The sequence below is a fragment of the Phaseolus vulgaris genome, chromosome 2 (genome assembly GCF_000499845.2).
Source record: "Phaseolus vulgaris cultivar G19833 chromosome 2, P. vulgaris v2.0, whole genome shotgun sequence".
NCBI classification, from domain to species: Eukaryota; Viridiplantae; Streptophyta; class Magnoliopsida; order Fabales; family Fabaceae; genus Phaseolus; species Phaseolus vulgaris.
Window position 1 is genome coordinate 444,486 of NC_023758.2, and position 15,370 is coordinate 459,855.

At 33.6% G+C, this 15,370-nt stretch overlaps 1 protein-coding gene across 1 annotated transcript; it reads right to left on the reverse strand.

Moving 5' to 3' along the window:
- On the reverse strand, nucleotides 1–11,312 carry LOC137809963 (regulator of nonsense transcripts 1 homolog). Its single transcript, XM_068611039.1, has 29 exons — nucleotides 10,492–11,312; nucleotides 8,338–8,589; nucleotides 8,081–8,251; nucleotides 7,921–7,971; nucleotides 7,659–7,751; nucleotides 7,422–7,517; nucleotides 6,966–7,016; nucleotides 6,761–6,879; nucleotides 6,026–6,134; nucleotides 5,244–5,366; nucleotides 5,083–5,154; nucleotides 4,939–5,010; nucleotides 4,738–4,804; nucleotides 4,381–4,523; nucleotides 4,215–4,286; nucleotides 4,011–4,139; nucleotides 3,714–3,869; nucleotides 3,440–3,553; nucleotides 3,249–3,347; nucleotides 3,093–3,170; nucleotides 2,847–2,981; nucleotides 2,615–2,689; nucleotides 2,346–2,466; nucleotides 1,753–2,126; nucleotides 1,593–1,655; nucleotides 1,431–1,502; nucleotides 1,124–1,255; nucleotides 903–1,022; nucleotides 1–756 (listed from the first exon to the last, which is right to left on the reverse strand). Exons 1-29 carry the CDS (start codon nucleotides 11,014–11,016, stop codon nucleotides 634–636), a joined length of 3,807 nt encoding a protein of 1,268 aa, XP_068467140.1. The 5' UTR covers nucleotides 11,017–11,312; the 3' UTR covers nucleotides 1–633.
- Nucleotides 11,313–15,370: the final 4,058 nt, after the last annotated feature.

Consider the following 15,370-nt stretch of genomic DNA (forward strand, 5'->3'; position numbering starts at 1 on the left):
GATTGAAATATCCATTTTGCTTAATTACTACTCAAAGCACTCAGATGTTGTTGCAAATATAAGATACTATTTTACATGGAAAACAACTATCACACTTTTATATGCCACAGAAAATTCCGGGTGGCAGCAGTTGCATAATATAACATTCAACATGTGGAGTGTTTATAAAATCGAGTTTAAATTACATGTCAGGAAGAGCTGAAAGGGTTCACCGCATCCCTGCTTTCTGTACAATAACTTCCTTGGCGATAATTGCTGCCGTATAGATTACTATATTCAGTATTTCACCGACATGGAAAACCGCCCTTCCACTTCAAGATCGAAACCCTTTCGACAAAACCATTCCATGTAATGCTTTCTCGAACTTTTTCACCTTAATCCCAAACAATACAAAACTTCAGTAAGGTAAAGGGGGTTATCTTATCATTTTTCAGCCCGGGATGCGCCTGCTTGTATCTTTGTAATGCCCCAAAATTCCATCAACTCAAATCATATATACCAATCCTTCGGTATAGCTATCCCAAGGCAATCCTTCGGATGTCTCTTGCAAACGTAATTCAGCACAAAAGACAGGCACAAACCCAGTTGTTGATTGCAAAGACTATATAACCCATCAAAGCCACAATAAGTTCCTCAACCGTTATAGTGGATTTTCTGATTTTGGGAGTTCTGAGTCTGAGACTGCTGTTGTGAAGCTTGCATGTTAAGCGGCTGTGTGTTGTAGTGAGCAAAAGGTTGGGAGTAGAGAGAATTCATCTGTACAAAGAACCCACAAAATTTACCAGGGGAAAAACTATGGGGTTGAGTAAATCAAACGGGAATGACAAACAGTAAAACAATCACAGCCTTTCAAATTTCGTAATTACATCACTTCTAATAGAAAGGTTGGAACTACAAAAAACCTGGGACTGAAGAGGGTTGGCATTGGCCACACCAAAATGGCTTTGAGTTGAATCATCTTGCAACGGATCATTGAATCCCACCTGAGTAAAAAGACCTTGTGATCCATGGCCCATGTAGTCCTATAAATTAAAAGAAAGGAAAATCAGAAAAGGAAGGACAAGGCAACACAGATAGAAGGGGGGGGGGGGGGGGGATGCTCATTACTAGAATCTTCAACAACCTGAGACATAAAGTCGTTTCCAGAACCAAAACGAGAATATCCAGCTTGAGAATTCTGGTTAAGAAAATTCCCATGGAATCCACCTTGTGCTCCTTGTGTGGCAAAATCAACAGCATATCCACTTTGAGAAGCCTTAAGGTGGTCAAAGTGTCAGTACAAAAACAACAAATGAACATGAACATCTAACTGATAGGATTTAATCAATGGGAAGGACAAAGCTCTGCACCCTGTTTTGCAGGACTGATAAAGCAAATTTAATTCTAAAGAACAAATATAGTTCATAAAATATTAACAGTAGTTCACAAACCTGAGTAGAGAAATCAGTGACATTGTAAGGAACATGAGATCCCTGGCTTTTGAAGTCATCGCCCAAAAAGTCCTGATGGTAAATTTAAACCAAAATACAAAAAAATGACCCAATTTTTTACATAGAAACAATATCAAGCTTCTACCAAGTCACAATAAATACCTGGGACATTCCAGGCATAGAAAATTGGTCACGAAATGACTGGCCAGCCCCTTGAACTGGCATCTAATATCCAATAGAAAAAATAGTCATAACCCAGACAAAAGATGACTTTAAGATATGAAGATAGAACATATTAAGCTAGCATGATGAAAGTACGTACATTGTTTGCAAACCCAGGTTGAGATAAAGGACCACCAACAGATGGCTGGCTGTTAGGATTCTCTAGAGTAGGGAAGTTAAAGGTAGATCCAATATTACCAATAGGCTGTTGGGTGCCTTGTTGGTGTGGAAGATGATTGCCAATTGGAGCACCAGAATTCCCTCTACCAGCACCAAAGCCCCGACTCCCTGGGGATGGAACATGAGGAACTGCCCCAACAGGTCCATGAACGGCCCCACGTGATGGAATGGCATATGGTTGAGATTGGGGACCACCATGAAAGGGAGGCAAGGGAACCCTTGGGACAGGATATCCAGCAGGATGCACTCCAGGCTTATGAGTTCCATTAGGTGGACCAGGAGGTATATAAGACCCTACAGTTAACAGAAAAATTGTTGACATACATACACTCTAAATTAAAATATCAAAACCTCCATCAGGCAGGTGTTTAAAATGTTAAAATTAAAAAAATTATAAATCACAGGTACTCTTAATCAGGACATATATAATAAGACCACAAGGTTGACCTAAAAGTGCTTTTGGAAAAAAACAACCCTGTCCAACAAAAAGTTACACTAGGATAATGTTCATACCCCTTCCTCGACTGCTCCTCCGATCTGAACTTGTTCCAGCTCCAGATCCAACAGAACCAAAATTATCATTAGCCGCAATTCCAGGTCCACCTCCATAAAAAAGCCTTCGTTCATTATAAATCTGAATCAAAACAAACCATGAAAAAGATATTAACCATCTCAATAAACAAATACCTCACCAGAAAAACACCCCACCTGAATGCATTAACAGACCCTTACCACATGCACAAAGCAAATAAATCAACACCATACCATCCTTGAGCACCTACCTTCTTGGGTTTCTGAAACTGAACCATACTTTGCTTCAAATTATTTAAAGGCCCTTCAACTAAGCACTCATGTTCCTGTATGGAAAAAAAAGGATATCAATGTGAAATCCCTTATGAGAAAACTCTTATCATAATTCTACAATTAGCACAAACATTTCAAATTAAATTCTAACTTCTGCTATGTCCCATAAAGCTTTAAAGAAACAGATAAAACCTCAAAACAAAAAACTACCTTGTAGTGAGTCAATAAACTATTCCACAAAGGCTGCTTGCTCAAAACTTTAGGGTTTCCCAAAATAACAATACCATATCTTGCTCGAGTCAAAGCAACATTGAGCCTCCTAGGATCATTCAGGAATCCAATACCCTACAGAAAGGGTATAGAAGTCAAATCAATCATTCTAAATAATGACGCAAAATGAAGATATGCGAAGCATGAAAACTTTGAAGGCAACAAACAAAGGATAAGTTCACCTACCTGATGTTCGTTACTTCTAACACAAGAAAGAATGATGTAGTCTTTCTCCCTTCCTTGAAAAGAATCGACACTAGCAACCTGAAAAGAACAAAACTCATGTAGCAACTGCAACAAGAACAGAGATTGAACATAGAACTAAAGATATCTGTCTCAAACCTCGATCTCCTTGTAAAGCTGCTGCCTGAGAGCACCATTTCTAGACATATAGTTCACAATATAAGCTCTTTGTCCTTCATAAGGTGTTATAACACCAATCTGTTAAAGCATTTAAACGAATATTAATATTAATATGAACTTTAACAGTGTTAGTGTAAACCCCTCTGCTTAATTTCCAGTACGAAAGATACCTGGCTTGGAACCACACCACTTTTTAAGAAAGTAGTTACAATCTTTTCAACATTTGCAGCCTCGGTCCTATTTAAATAAGATGTTCCGCTGGCACTTATCTCTTCTTGTCCCATCTACAAAACAGGTAGGTACATTTTGGTATGAACAAGGCACAAAATGACAAGCACAAAACAAAAGAACCACAAAAATTGACAAGATGGTGTGGATTATGATAGGAATATTTCGGTAATAACAAAAGAAAATAACATAAACACACACATGTCTTAAAAGTACCTGAACATAGAAAAACATAGGACGGTTTGGAACTGGCCATGGAAAATCGATTCCTGATGATTGCCTTTCATTAACAGTAACTCCATTTTGCAGGGTGCCTTCATAGAAGCTGTTTGAGGGAAATTCTGAAAGACATGGATGCATACGGTACTGAACCTGATGTTTGAGATAATAAAACCAAAAAATTCAGTTAGTATAGTAAAAAAATTAGAAAAAAAAATTCGAACTAAACAAATTCAGCATGGAACACTACAGGCTCTTATAAAACCAATGAACAATACTTAAAAGGACCTTTACCTGCAACCTAATTGGTTTAACACCAAGTAGAACAAGGCGTTCAAAAAGTGACTGTGCTAATCCAGCACGGGCTGCTTTCTTGCACATAATAACTGGACCAAGCTGACAATGATCGCCAACAAGAACAACCTAAAGAAAAACATCTTGTTCAAAACATCAACAACCGAAGGGCACACAACTGCATGTACATATTTAACAAAATACCTGCTTTGCTCCTAGGACCAAAGGTATGAGGCACTCGGGTTCAGTTGCTTGAGTAGACTCGTCAATAAGCACCTGCAGAAAAAAAAATAGAAAAAATATTAATGAAAAATAGTGTAGAAAGTGATTGAGAATGAAAGTTAGACATAAAAAGGATTTGTATGTCAACCTGACGGAACCTAAAGTTTGCAAGCCGAGGATCTCCAGCACCAACACATGTACAGCAGATCACATCTGCACTCTGAGAAATCTCCCTCTCTGTTGCTCGCTTAAGAGCTTTGTATTTTTTCTCATCACTGCTGGAAAGTTCACCTGAAATATGATGAAACAAAATGTCATTTTTACCCAGTACAACTTAAAACATAGCATTGTCAGTAACAAACAACAGAACATTGAAAAGCAGAAAAGGCACAGTTTCTACTTAATCCCTAACAGATGTAAAACTTGCAAATAGATATTTGGATAAAACAGGATGTACAAAAGTTAACGAAATGAGGCTATAACAGTTTTAAAAAGGCACCAAGACCTTGCTCATCCTTCAGCTGTTGCAACTTATGAAGTTCGCTCTTGTCAGATGTGTCCAGATGTCGAACCTACAATTACAATAGACACCATTAACATTCACATGCATCATGCAGTGATTCACAATTTCAAAATGCATTATGCAATACAGAAGTATACTGCGTGTAGTCATGATATGAAAAGAATATTAGTGGAAGGCACTAACCTGATAGTGGAGAGTTAAATGCTCAACAGGAGAACTGACAGCTTCCCTTGACTTTGCACAAAGCCTCACAACCTTGAATGGAAGATTTGTATTAGACAAGACCTTCACTTTTTTTATACATAACACAATTAACATTGACTATACCTTTAATCCAGTAGCACTAATCTTTTCAGCTAGCTGGTCAACAGCTACATTACTGGGTGCACAAACCAAAACCTGAAAAATAAGTTGTGAGGGGATGGCAATAAATGAACAGAAACACAGCAGAAAAACTAATGATATCAAGGAAACATTTAAGAACATACCTGTCCCTGGCCTTGCTTGGCCATGTGATATACAAGTGCTGCAGAAGTTACAGTCTTACCAGTTCCAGGTGGTCCTTGAATCAAACTAATAGGCCTCTGAAGAACACTCTTGACAGCAAAAACCTACAAACATTGATGATAAGTGAACTTTTTTTACAATTTTACAAGATACAAAATAATATGGTAAGCTGACAAGGCAATTTACCAGTTCTATTCAGGTTCTTTAATACTTCAAAATTGACAAGGTATGCAACAAATTATTAAGCTATACATCCGAACATTACAAATAAATATAATGGTCAAAATACATTTTTCCAAAACATTGTTAAAATTCAATGCTAACACAAAAGCAAATTAGTAAAGAAGTGCATTATATATTTTTATTTTCTTTCTTTAAAGCATTGTTTGCTCATCAAGTTCGAACAATCAAGGGCAAGCATTTATTACAATCCCTCACAAAAATAAATATAATGGTCACATTGTTAAAATTCAATGCTGACACAATAGTAAAATAGTAAATTAGTAAAGAAGTGCATTATATATTTTTATTTTCCTTTTTTTTAAAGCATTGTTTGCTCATCAAGTTTGAACAATCAAGGGCAAGCATTTATTACATTCCCTCACACAAATGTTCCCTCCCAACTCCTAAAGCATACCCAAAAGCAGCAACTAATTTGCCAACAGCCATGGCCAGACTATAGCAGGAAAAAAAGAGAGCAATATTAAACATAATAGAAAGAAACACATTAAACAGGGGTAACATATCTGAAGAAACAACATACTTGAGATGCATTCAGCTCCGGAAGCCCAGGTGCACCAAAGCGACGAGGCAAAGCATTTCGCACCATCTGAACCTCAACTTCGTGACCCAGTAAGTGATGATAAATATACCTACATAATTATCAGAAATTGTAAAAAAATCAACAAAAAGTCATAATCAACTATTTAAAAGTTAAAACAAACAAAAATCCTGATACAGTTTACAGTCTGTTAGAAATGGTGGCAGGACCGAAAAGGAGTGAGAACAGCCTTTACAGGTCTATTATAAAGAAAAAGTAAAAGTGGTTAAATTGTTACTAGTTGTAACTGATTATTAAGTATGCGGTTTGGCTTAATAAATAGGTCTCTGTTGTGGTGGGGCTTTTTTCAGCTTACACTTTCACATTGACGTAAGACTGAAAAGGAGGGTGCTCCTTTTGGGGGGTAATTTTGTTTACACTAGTGTTTGTGTTACTAAACATTCTGAAGGAATGCAAACTCTTTCTGTTACTCTGCTTTTGGTAGCATAGTAGGTGTTGTTTATTAGGATTTCTGTTACCCACCCATTCTTAAACACACTCCAAATAATAGTAACTAATAGAACCACAGCCAAGTGCATTGTCATGTTCTATAAAAAAAATATACACAATCCTAACCTAAGCATGGAAATCTTCTAATTAGGTGAAAAAATGGAAAAAAAATATGAAAGGAAATAGAAATACAAGGCATCAAATCAAATCCAATTTGGGCAGACTTACCCACTAACACTTGTCTCATCAACAGCAAAGGTTTTCATAGCTCCCTGCATCCTATCAAAGCTTGTACTTTTCCAAACAAAATCAACACTGAACCCATGGTTAACATCAACAGGAACCCCCTGAAAACAAGAAGAGAAATAAGTAAAAAGCCAAATAAAAAGCATAAAAGCACGATACAAGCATCACAAAGTAATGTTAAATTCACCTGACTTGCACGAAGCTCCAGTGCAACCTCCTCTTGTGCAGTTAGCTTAATCTAAAAAATAAAACATGAAGAATCTTATACATCATATAATTGAATAATTTAAAGAAATAGCCAATACAGTATATTACTAAACAAGTGAACAGTAGAACAATAGCTTATAAAAATCAATAGAGCTTTCTTTACTTCTCGAAAAGGAGCAATGTGTATTTGGGCATTGGTCAAAAGATAATTGGATCTAATATGAGTATAGTAGAGAGACAAGTATGCACAAGTTTAATTATTTGAAAATAATTTTCTTTATTATATTTATCAGCCCATTTTTTCAAGTATTTTTTACCCAACGTACATTAAAAGTTTCACTGATAGCATAAAGACAAAATGTGAAGACTAAAATAAAACAACCAGGGTCGTTTTTCATACGCTACAGATAGAGGGAAAAAAAACATTCATCCATACCACATGACCCACTGACTGCCATGCAGGATGAGCAGCATCACCAGAATAACGCAATCGTAACTCGTCACCAGGTACAAGCCGCAACTCATTATCCTCCTACAGTATATTGTTTATCATCACAAAGAAAGTATAAGTGCTAAAGAAAACTTAGAAAACAAATTATAAAGAACATAAGACAAGACAGCGGATACAACGTAGAACAACAGCAATAAATCGAAGACTAAGAAAAAGGTATACCTTTGGAAATACAAAATAGGCAACACGCTTCTTATTAAGACCAACATCCCATCGAATAGTCACATTGTCCTTACTTTGTGATTCTTTCATCATCTACAACAACATATAGATACAGGGAAGAAAACATATTACACAAGATGTGAGGAAACATAAAGCAATCAGAATTTCTTGCTTAGAGAAGTGTTCCAAAAGTACAAGCAGAATAAGAAAGGCAAAGAAACTATATAAAATATCTTACAATGGAGTAAAGAACAAAAATTACCTTATCATAATCAGCTTCAAGCTTAATAAGAGGTGCAAATACATTTTGATACTAGGACAAAGAGACAAAACAAGAAATGTAATAAATAAGACCCATGTATATACCATAGAAATTGTAAATGTGAAAGTAAAAAAAAAAGCAAGACATCCTGAATGCACACCTGATATGCATCTTCATATTTCAAAGCCACGGACTGAGGTTCATCATCTACACCAGGCTTCTCAAGATCCTCAAAGGAAGCATCAGGATTTGTCTTCCACAATTCCTCCACCTTATTTATTTGCTGTGCACTTATTTGGCGAGCTCTTAACTGCTCCTGTTCAGATGGGATCTGCAGCAGAAAACAAGATGTATCGAAGATGGATCGACAAAACATGTATAACATTATATTAGTTAACCAAAAAGTAACATAGTAACCTTGACAAGCCACTGCAAGAAACACCTATCGTCAATCAAGGGGCACCATTGACTAAGGTCCCAATTCATGTCCTTCAACGCATTAACACTCAAACAAGGTTCACGACATAGTAAGACAACTACGCTTTCTGTCTTTGCAGAAATAAATCCAAGGAGAAAAACATTACGACATCCACAATTGTAGCATTCAAGAATTGTTTCTCCCAACGGACTATCTTTGTGTAGACAGACTTCCTTGTGTTTAGCCCGAACCTACATTTAAAAAATTTATCATAAGCTATATTTGCACACCAAAGACCAATATAAATTATCGTCATTACACAGCAAAAAAAAAAATCTGTCAAATAAACACCTTTGCCTGAAAAAACAAGGATAATACTTGAATCAGAAATTCATAAGCATACCCAAAAAAACAGGTCTATTGCTAATCAGTAAAACATGTAAGAAAAATTACAAGTTCTTGAGTCTCGAACTTAAGAAAATCAAGCTGCAGAATTGTTTATATTTTTCTAGCTTCCAAAAGTGGGCCACCAACCACCCCTCCCCTTTCTTATTAGTAAGCATATTTTAACCATTAAGACAATACTTGCTCATAAAAAAAATTAAAGAAACATAAGTACGTAAGTAGCAAACATGTGAATGCATAAATTAATTTCCTGTTTCCCTTAACTGTCTTTTTCTGCAAAAAAGAGCATTCTACACAACTACCATACAAATATATACACAAACATGTGAATGCATAAATTTATTTCCTGTTTCCCTTAACTGTCTTTTTCTGCAAAATCAGCATTCTACACAAGTGACTACAATACAAATATATACACAACAAACTTGAAAAAAGATTCAAGATAATGAAGAACATAGCTATTAGAATCTCAGTCACCCTTATACAAAAAACATAGCAGCCTGACAATAATAATTACAGGGAGAAAGCAAAAATGGCACTCTGTTATAGGTTAAAATACCCAATAAATAATGACTCAAACAACTCAGCCAATTCAGAAAAATATCATTTAGAAGGGTTATTTTCTGTTGAGTTGCACCAGATCCAGTCAGGATCTAGCCGGACCAAATGGAAAATGACTTGTTTTGGCTCCTAATTTTTTCAATTTTGCTAGGTAAGTAAGTACTAAAAATCATGACATAAGCAAAGTGCTAGAATAGGAAATCTACTATTGAATTTCAAGATCTTTGTGAGTGAAACCCTGAAAATGCTAAAATACAAGCTGTCCAACTACATGTCCTATGAATGTGTGACATGACATGTGCTTTATTTAAGACTAACTATTAATTTGGAATTCAACCAAAAAAAACTATGAATTAAAGCCAAATTAACATTTACAATATCTCATGACAATTCATGATTAACTTAAAAAATCCTTCAAATGCTGGAAACTGCACAAATGAAACTATGAACTCTATCTTCCTAGAAACATCCAGTCGGTAATTGTGAGATCTAAGGAAAAGCAAAACTTCAAATTGCCTTCAAAAACTATTAAGTAGATTCATTAATCTAAAGTGGTTACATTACATAAACTGATCACTAAGTTTGATAAACCCTCCTAAAAAGTGTAAATAAATAATAAGTAGAATTCAATCAAAATGTGACTGGTAATCTTCATTAACCTAAGTTTTTCAAATGATTATTTAATATATGGACAGAGTAGATAAAATACATCAATTATTGCCAGCGAACAAGCAAGCCATGCCCATCAATATATTTGGGGAATGGTTTACATGCTCATGTTGTAAAACCAACAAGTTGGATTTCTAAAGCTTCAAGGGCTACACAAGACCAACAGCCCACAGGCACAAATTCTTCTAGTTCAACAACTTCAAAAACATAAAATAATAACCTAGGGAATCACGCACTAGCTCCACAAACATGGGCGTTGAAAACTAGTCAGTTCTAATATGCTCACTAAATATCAATAATTTCTTCTGAACAGTCTAATTTCGAGTACTGCATGAATATCTAGGATCCTCTTCGTAATTTGAATGGAACAATAAAAACACACCACACGGTCAAGAACCTCACTACTTGATATGTAAACACCGACCCACCACAAATGAAAACGCCAAAGAGCAAGCAAATAAGTAAATTCAATATCACATAACATAAGAAAAATAACAAGAAAAGGAAAATGCAGTTACCAGGTGATTGACAATATGTGATCCAGAAGTATTCCCCCGTGAATTACAGAACCACTTGCGACATGAAGGTACATTGCACCTCACAACGCACGCGGGATTGGAAACCCCGCAATAGCGGCAGGCGTGTTCGGTAAAATCTCCTTTACCGTACTCATAGTTATCATCATCCCCAGTGTCCTCGAAATTCAACCCACTCATCCCCGCCGCAAGCGCATCGACCATCTGGCTGCTGTGTCCACCGCCGTTCCCCGACCGGCCGCCCTTGGTGGCGCTGCCAGGAGCCGCGGAGACAGGTGAGGCGTCGGACTGGTGATCGGAGCCTGGTCCCCCGACTGCGCCGCGCTCCGACGGGTCCGCAAGCGAATCGGACGGAGTCGGCCAAGCTACCGGTGACCTAATCGGGTCGCGGAATTCAGGGTAGTCAAAATCCTCGCCCTGCGTGTTAAATTCGAGGAAGGTGTAGGCGTCGTTGCCGGTGTCGGGCTGCGAAGCGGTGTCGAATAGATTGTTCTGTTGCGAGTCCATTGTTAGGGTTTTCGGAATCAGGAAGAGGAGCCTCCGATCCTTGGAGTATCGGAGCTAGGGTTTTAAGCGAACACGAAGGTCGAGGTGGAACGGGATTGTGAATTTTCGTGATTAGGGTTAGGGTTGGGTGTGAGAATATGGAAGAAGAGAGAGAAGAGAAGGGCAGGTACTCTCAAAGAAGGATGAAAGTGTGAGACACATACACAAAGGGTGATTGAGCGTATGCGCGCGAGTGCGTAGAGACGTATTCAAAGAACATACGGATACATACACATACACTGATCCCCTGAACTTCCACGTTCTGCGCATTATACTATTTTATTTATACTGAGGAGAGTAGGTCTATATTTCCTTAAACAATGTTATAAAGGGTTAAGTATCTTCTGTGTCTATAATTTCACAAATGTTTAATTTTAACTTTTATAAAATTTTAATTGAATAATTGGGTTTTTTAATTTTTTTAAAATTAATAGTTTTTTATCTAATTACTGTTACAAAATATTACAGTTCATAAGTGATCATAACATGTTATATTTAAAAATATGTTAACAATTAGTTATATATTATAGGTAACTACAAAATAAAATATTAAATGTGTAATTAATTTTTATAAAAAAGATTGCACATCCAAGAAAATATAAAAATAAAAAAACAAATTTAAGAATTTGAAATGATGATAACATAATAGTTTATAACAAAAATTCAGTTAAGTTCAATTCTCCTTTTTTTTAAGTAACCAATTAATAAAAAAAATAATTATAAATAAATGCATCAGTTACTCGTTATTATCCTTCTTAATTTCAAACATAAAAAAATACAAAAATTCTTTATTATCAACCCTAACCACAATAACATAATATAGTTTAAAACAAATATTTTTCAAAAATTAAAATATTGAATAGCTTCATAAAGTAAAGAATAGAAAAGTTTGACACATTTTAATTAAAGACTTCATTACACAAAAAGCACAAAAAGCTTAGCACAAAGAGTATTGTATATTATAGTTTCCTTTTTTATATTTTAACATTTTTGTTTTATATAAATTTCGAAAAATGGTTGTTGTGTAATGTACTTGTATAGGCAAAGGGACCCTTAGATAGTATTTGTGATTGTACGTATAATTATTGACATGTCGGTAATCTTCTATTTGCTTCCTTTAAGACTTTTTCCTTAAATGCTCACGCTCGGTCATGAGGTGACCTGCAAAAGACATTCTTAAGTAATTACTCTTGTAGAGAGTGTATTCTGGTCAAATAGAAAAAACGTATATTGTTCATCCTCATAGGACTTTATTTATAGTACTGGTTATGGGTTGTGGTCATGATGGCCAAATATCAGTTATTAACTTACCTATATCGTGGTCCCTTATTGATAGGAATGTGCGTCATTCAGTTAATAATTATGAGTTATTTAGCTGATTCATCAGATAAATCTTCTGCATATTTCGAAATATTAATTATGAGTCATTAAGTACCGTTGTAATTGTCATCACTATCTTGTATTCCATGTCTTGAAACATTCTCTCACTTGGTCGGTGACCAAAGCCGAAACCAGCTCGCCTAGTACCAACCGGTACATGTAATATTTAAAGATAAAAATCTTCATGTACTTAACAATGTGATAAGAGAAACTTTGCACAAAAGTATATTTGATGTTTGATGTTCTTTGATATGGATCCATGGAGGGTTGAGTTTCCTTATTTTGTTGTCAAGTTATAAAAGTAAAAAATACAAATATATTTGACAAACATAAAAATATATATACATAGATCCTAGTGTATACTATAAAAATATATTTATATAAACATTTTACTAATTGTAATCAATAACTTTAAGCATTTACCATAATGTGATGTTGCTACTGCGAAACCAACTTCGTATCTTGAACCTTTAAAGTTTGAAGATGTCAGGGAGATATCACATTAGGTCGGTCAATTTCAAAATATATATCAAATCACTTTATGTATTTAGCCACACATACAACTGAATGTGTGACCTTGGTGAAATCACTATGTGGTGGCCAACAAAATACAACCATCGGTCTTCCAACTCGACAATAAACACCTTACGGGAAGACAATAGGAATGGTGGGAAAGGAGAGGCATGTGATTGTTTACAAATGACGCAACACACGCTTTAGGAAATGAAGATGGATGTTAGTCCCCAATTGAATGTACCAAAGAACATGGAATTTTACGCAAACGATATATGGTGCGATGCTCCTCGTATGACCTCCATTTTGATTGCAAATAAGGTAAAATCATCAAGTTAGAACCTAATTTCTCAAAAAACATAAATAATTATTGGGTGACCACATATCTCATAGTAAAAAGATATTCCTATATCGATATTAGGGAAAGTTTCTCTATATATATATATCCTTACATGTTACAATATTAAGTATTCATAATTTCATCAAAATAACTATAATTGCATAACATAAAACAAATAAGTTTATTGAAGAACCTGAAGTACAACACACCCATTAACATGACATTTGTCCACAAATACGGTGTATCCCACGAGATAGAATAAATATGCCCCAGTGACAAATATCCATTAACAATGTGATATATTTGTATAATCTACTCAATCACATCATACATCCTAAACCCTAAACACAACACCCTAACACAACACTCGAGATGATGAAAACAACCTGTATCTGATTTTTAACAACAAAGCAATATAACACATTTTATCATATATATATATATATATATAATCAAATAATTTAAATTCTTATCTGTAATCCTATTTGTCCATAAAAATATTTATACTATTTTTTCTTAATCTAATATATTTATAAGATGCTAATTATCTTACTTGAGAGTATTAAGTTTATATTTTATATAACTAATTGCATTAAAATAAACATTATTATAAAATATGCATATTAATAATTACACATGCGTATAATAACTTTTGAATGTAAAACATTTAAAATGGCCATTATAGTGTATTAAAAAACGTTATAATACATTGATTTTAATTTATTATATATACCATAAAGGAAAATTATAAATTATAAGGACAATTTTTTAAGGATGTCAGTCAAGCATTAATATTAATAACAAAATAATAAATATATTAAAAGTTTTAAATATAAAAGATTTAAATTAATTAATTCAAAATTATTATACTACATTAAGAAAACCTTATATAACATCAATTAAAATTTACTATATAAAAAACTATTAATTTTGTTTAGAGTATATTAATTTAAATTTATTTTATAAATATTTCAAAGAGTTTCATTTTACGGGTCTACAGACGGAGAATAATAATATAATAATAATAATTAAAAAGTTATCAAATAATTCATTAAATATTAATATCAATGATAGATATTTGTTTAATATATAAAGTAATTAATTTAAATACTAATACTATATAATATTGTATTAATATAAAATCAAATATAAACATAATTAAAAATTACAGTAAGTTATAAGAATGCGAAAAAAAAATGTTATTATATATAAAAATATTAAATTTAAATATTAATAATCTGATCATATTATTTATATAATAGAAAACATTTATGATTACTAATCAAGTACTACTTAATAACTAAATGAAGAAGAAGTCGATTTTAAATTGAAATCAATATTATTAGATTAACTTATAAATAATATTTGAAAAGTCTTTTTATCTCTGGTTTATCTTTTTAAATTGATTTATAAAATAAATTTTATGTGTGATCTCCATCTCATTCTATCTTTCTTTTCTTTATTTTAACCCATATCTACTATATACTAATCTTTATCTTTAAAAGTCTTTAATTTTAATTAATGTAAAATCTCAAACTCACTTTTTTAATAATTTTTTTTTATCATTAATCAACTCTTAACACACGTGTTAAGAGAATCAACAAACGCGGGAATATATTATTATTTATGAATGCTTATATTTGTAAGTGGATACAAAATTATAAAACTAATTTTATTAATTAAAAATTATTTTGTATATTTTATTTTTTCTTTTCTCATTTTTATATCACTCTTGTTTACACGTTTTTATCATTATGTCTTATTAAAAAAAAAAATACCATGTTGTGGTTTTTTATCTAATTAAAACTATCAAACCACATGAGGCCCTTAATACTTTAATACTTTATATATGAAAACAAATCATATATATATATATATATATATATATATATATATATATGATTTATTGTTAAGTAGTCTTTACAATCACATTGGATTCAATTAAATGACGATTTTATTTTAATTTTTGTTGATACATAATTTTTTAAATCTATGTTTGTATTAAACTTCAATAGTCAAACACACCCTATAACAAGTTGTAACATGATACAGAAAAAAAAAAAAGATGATTCTACACTACAC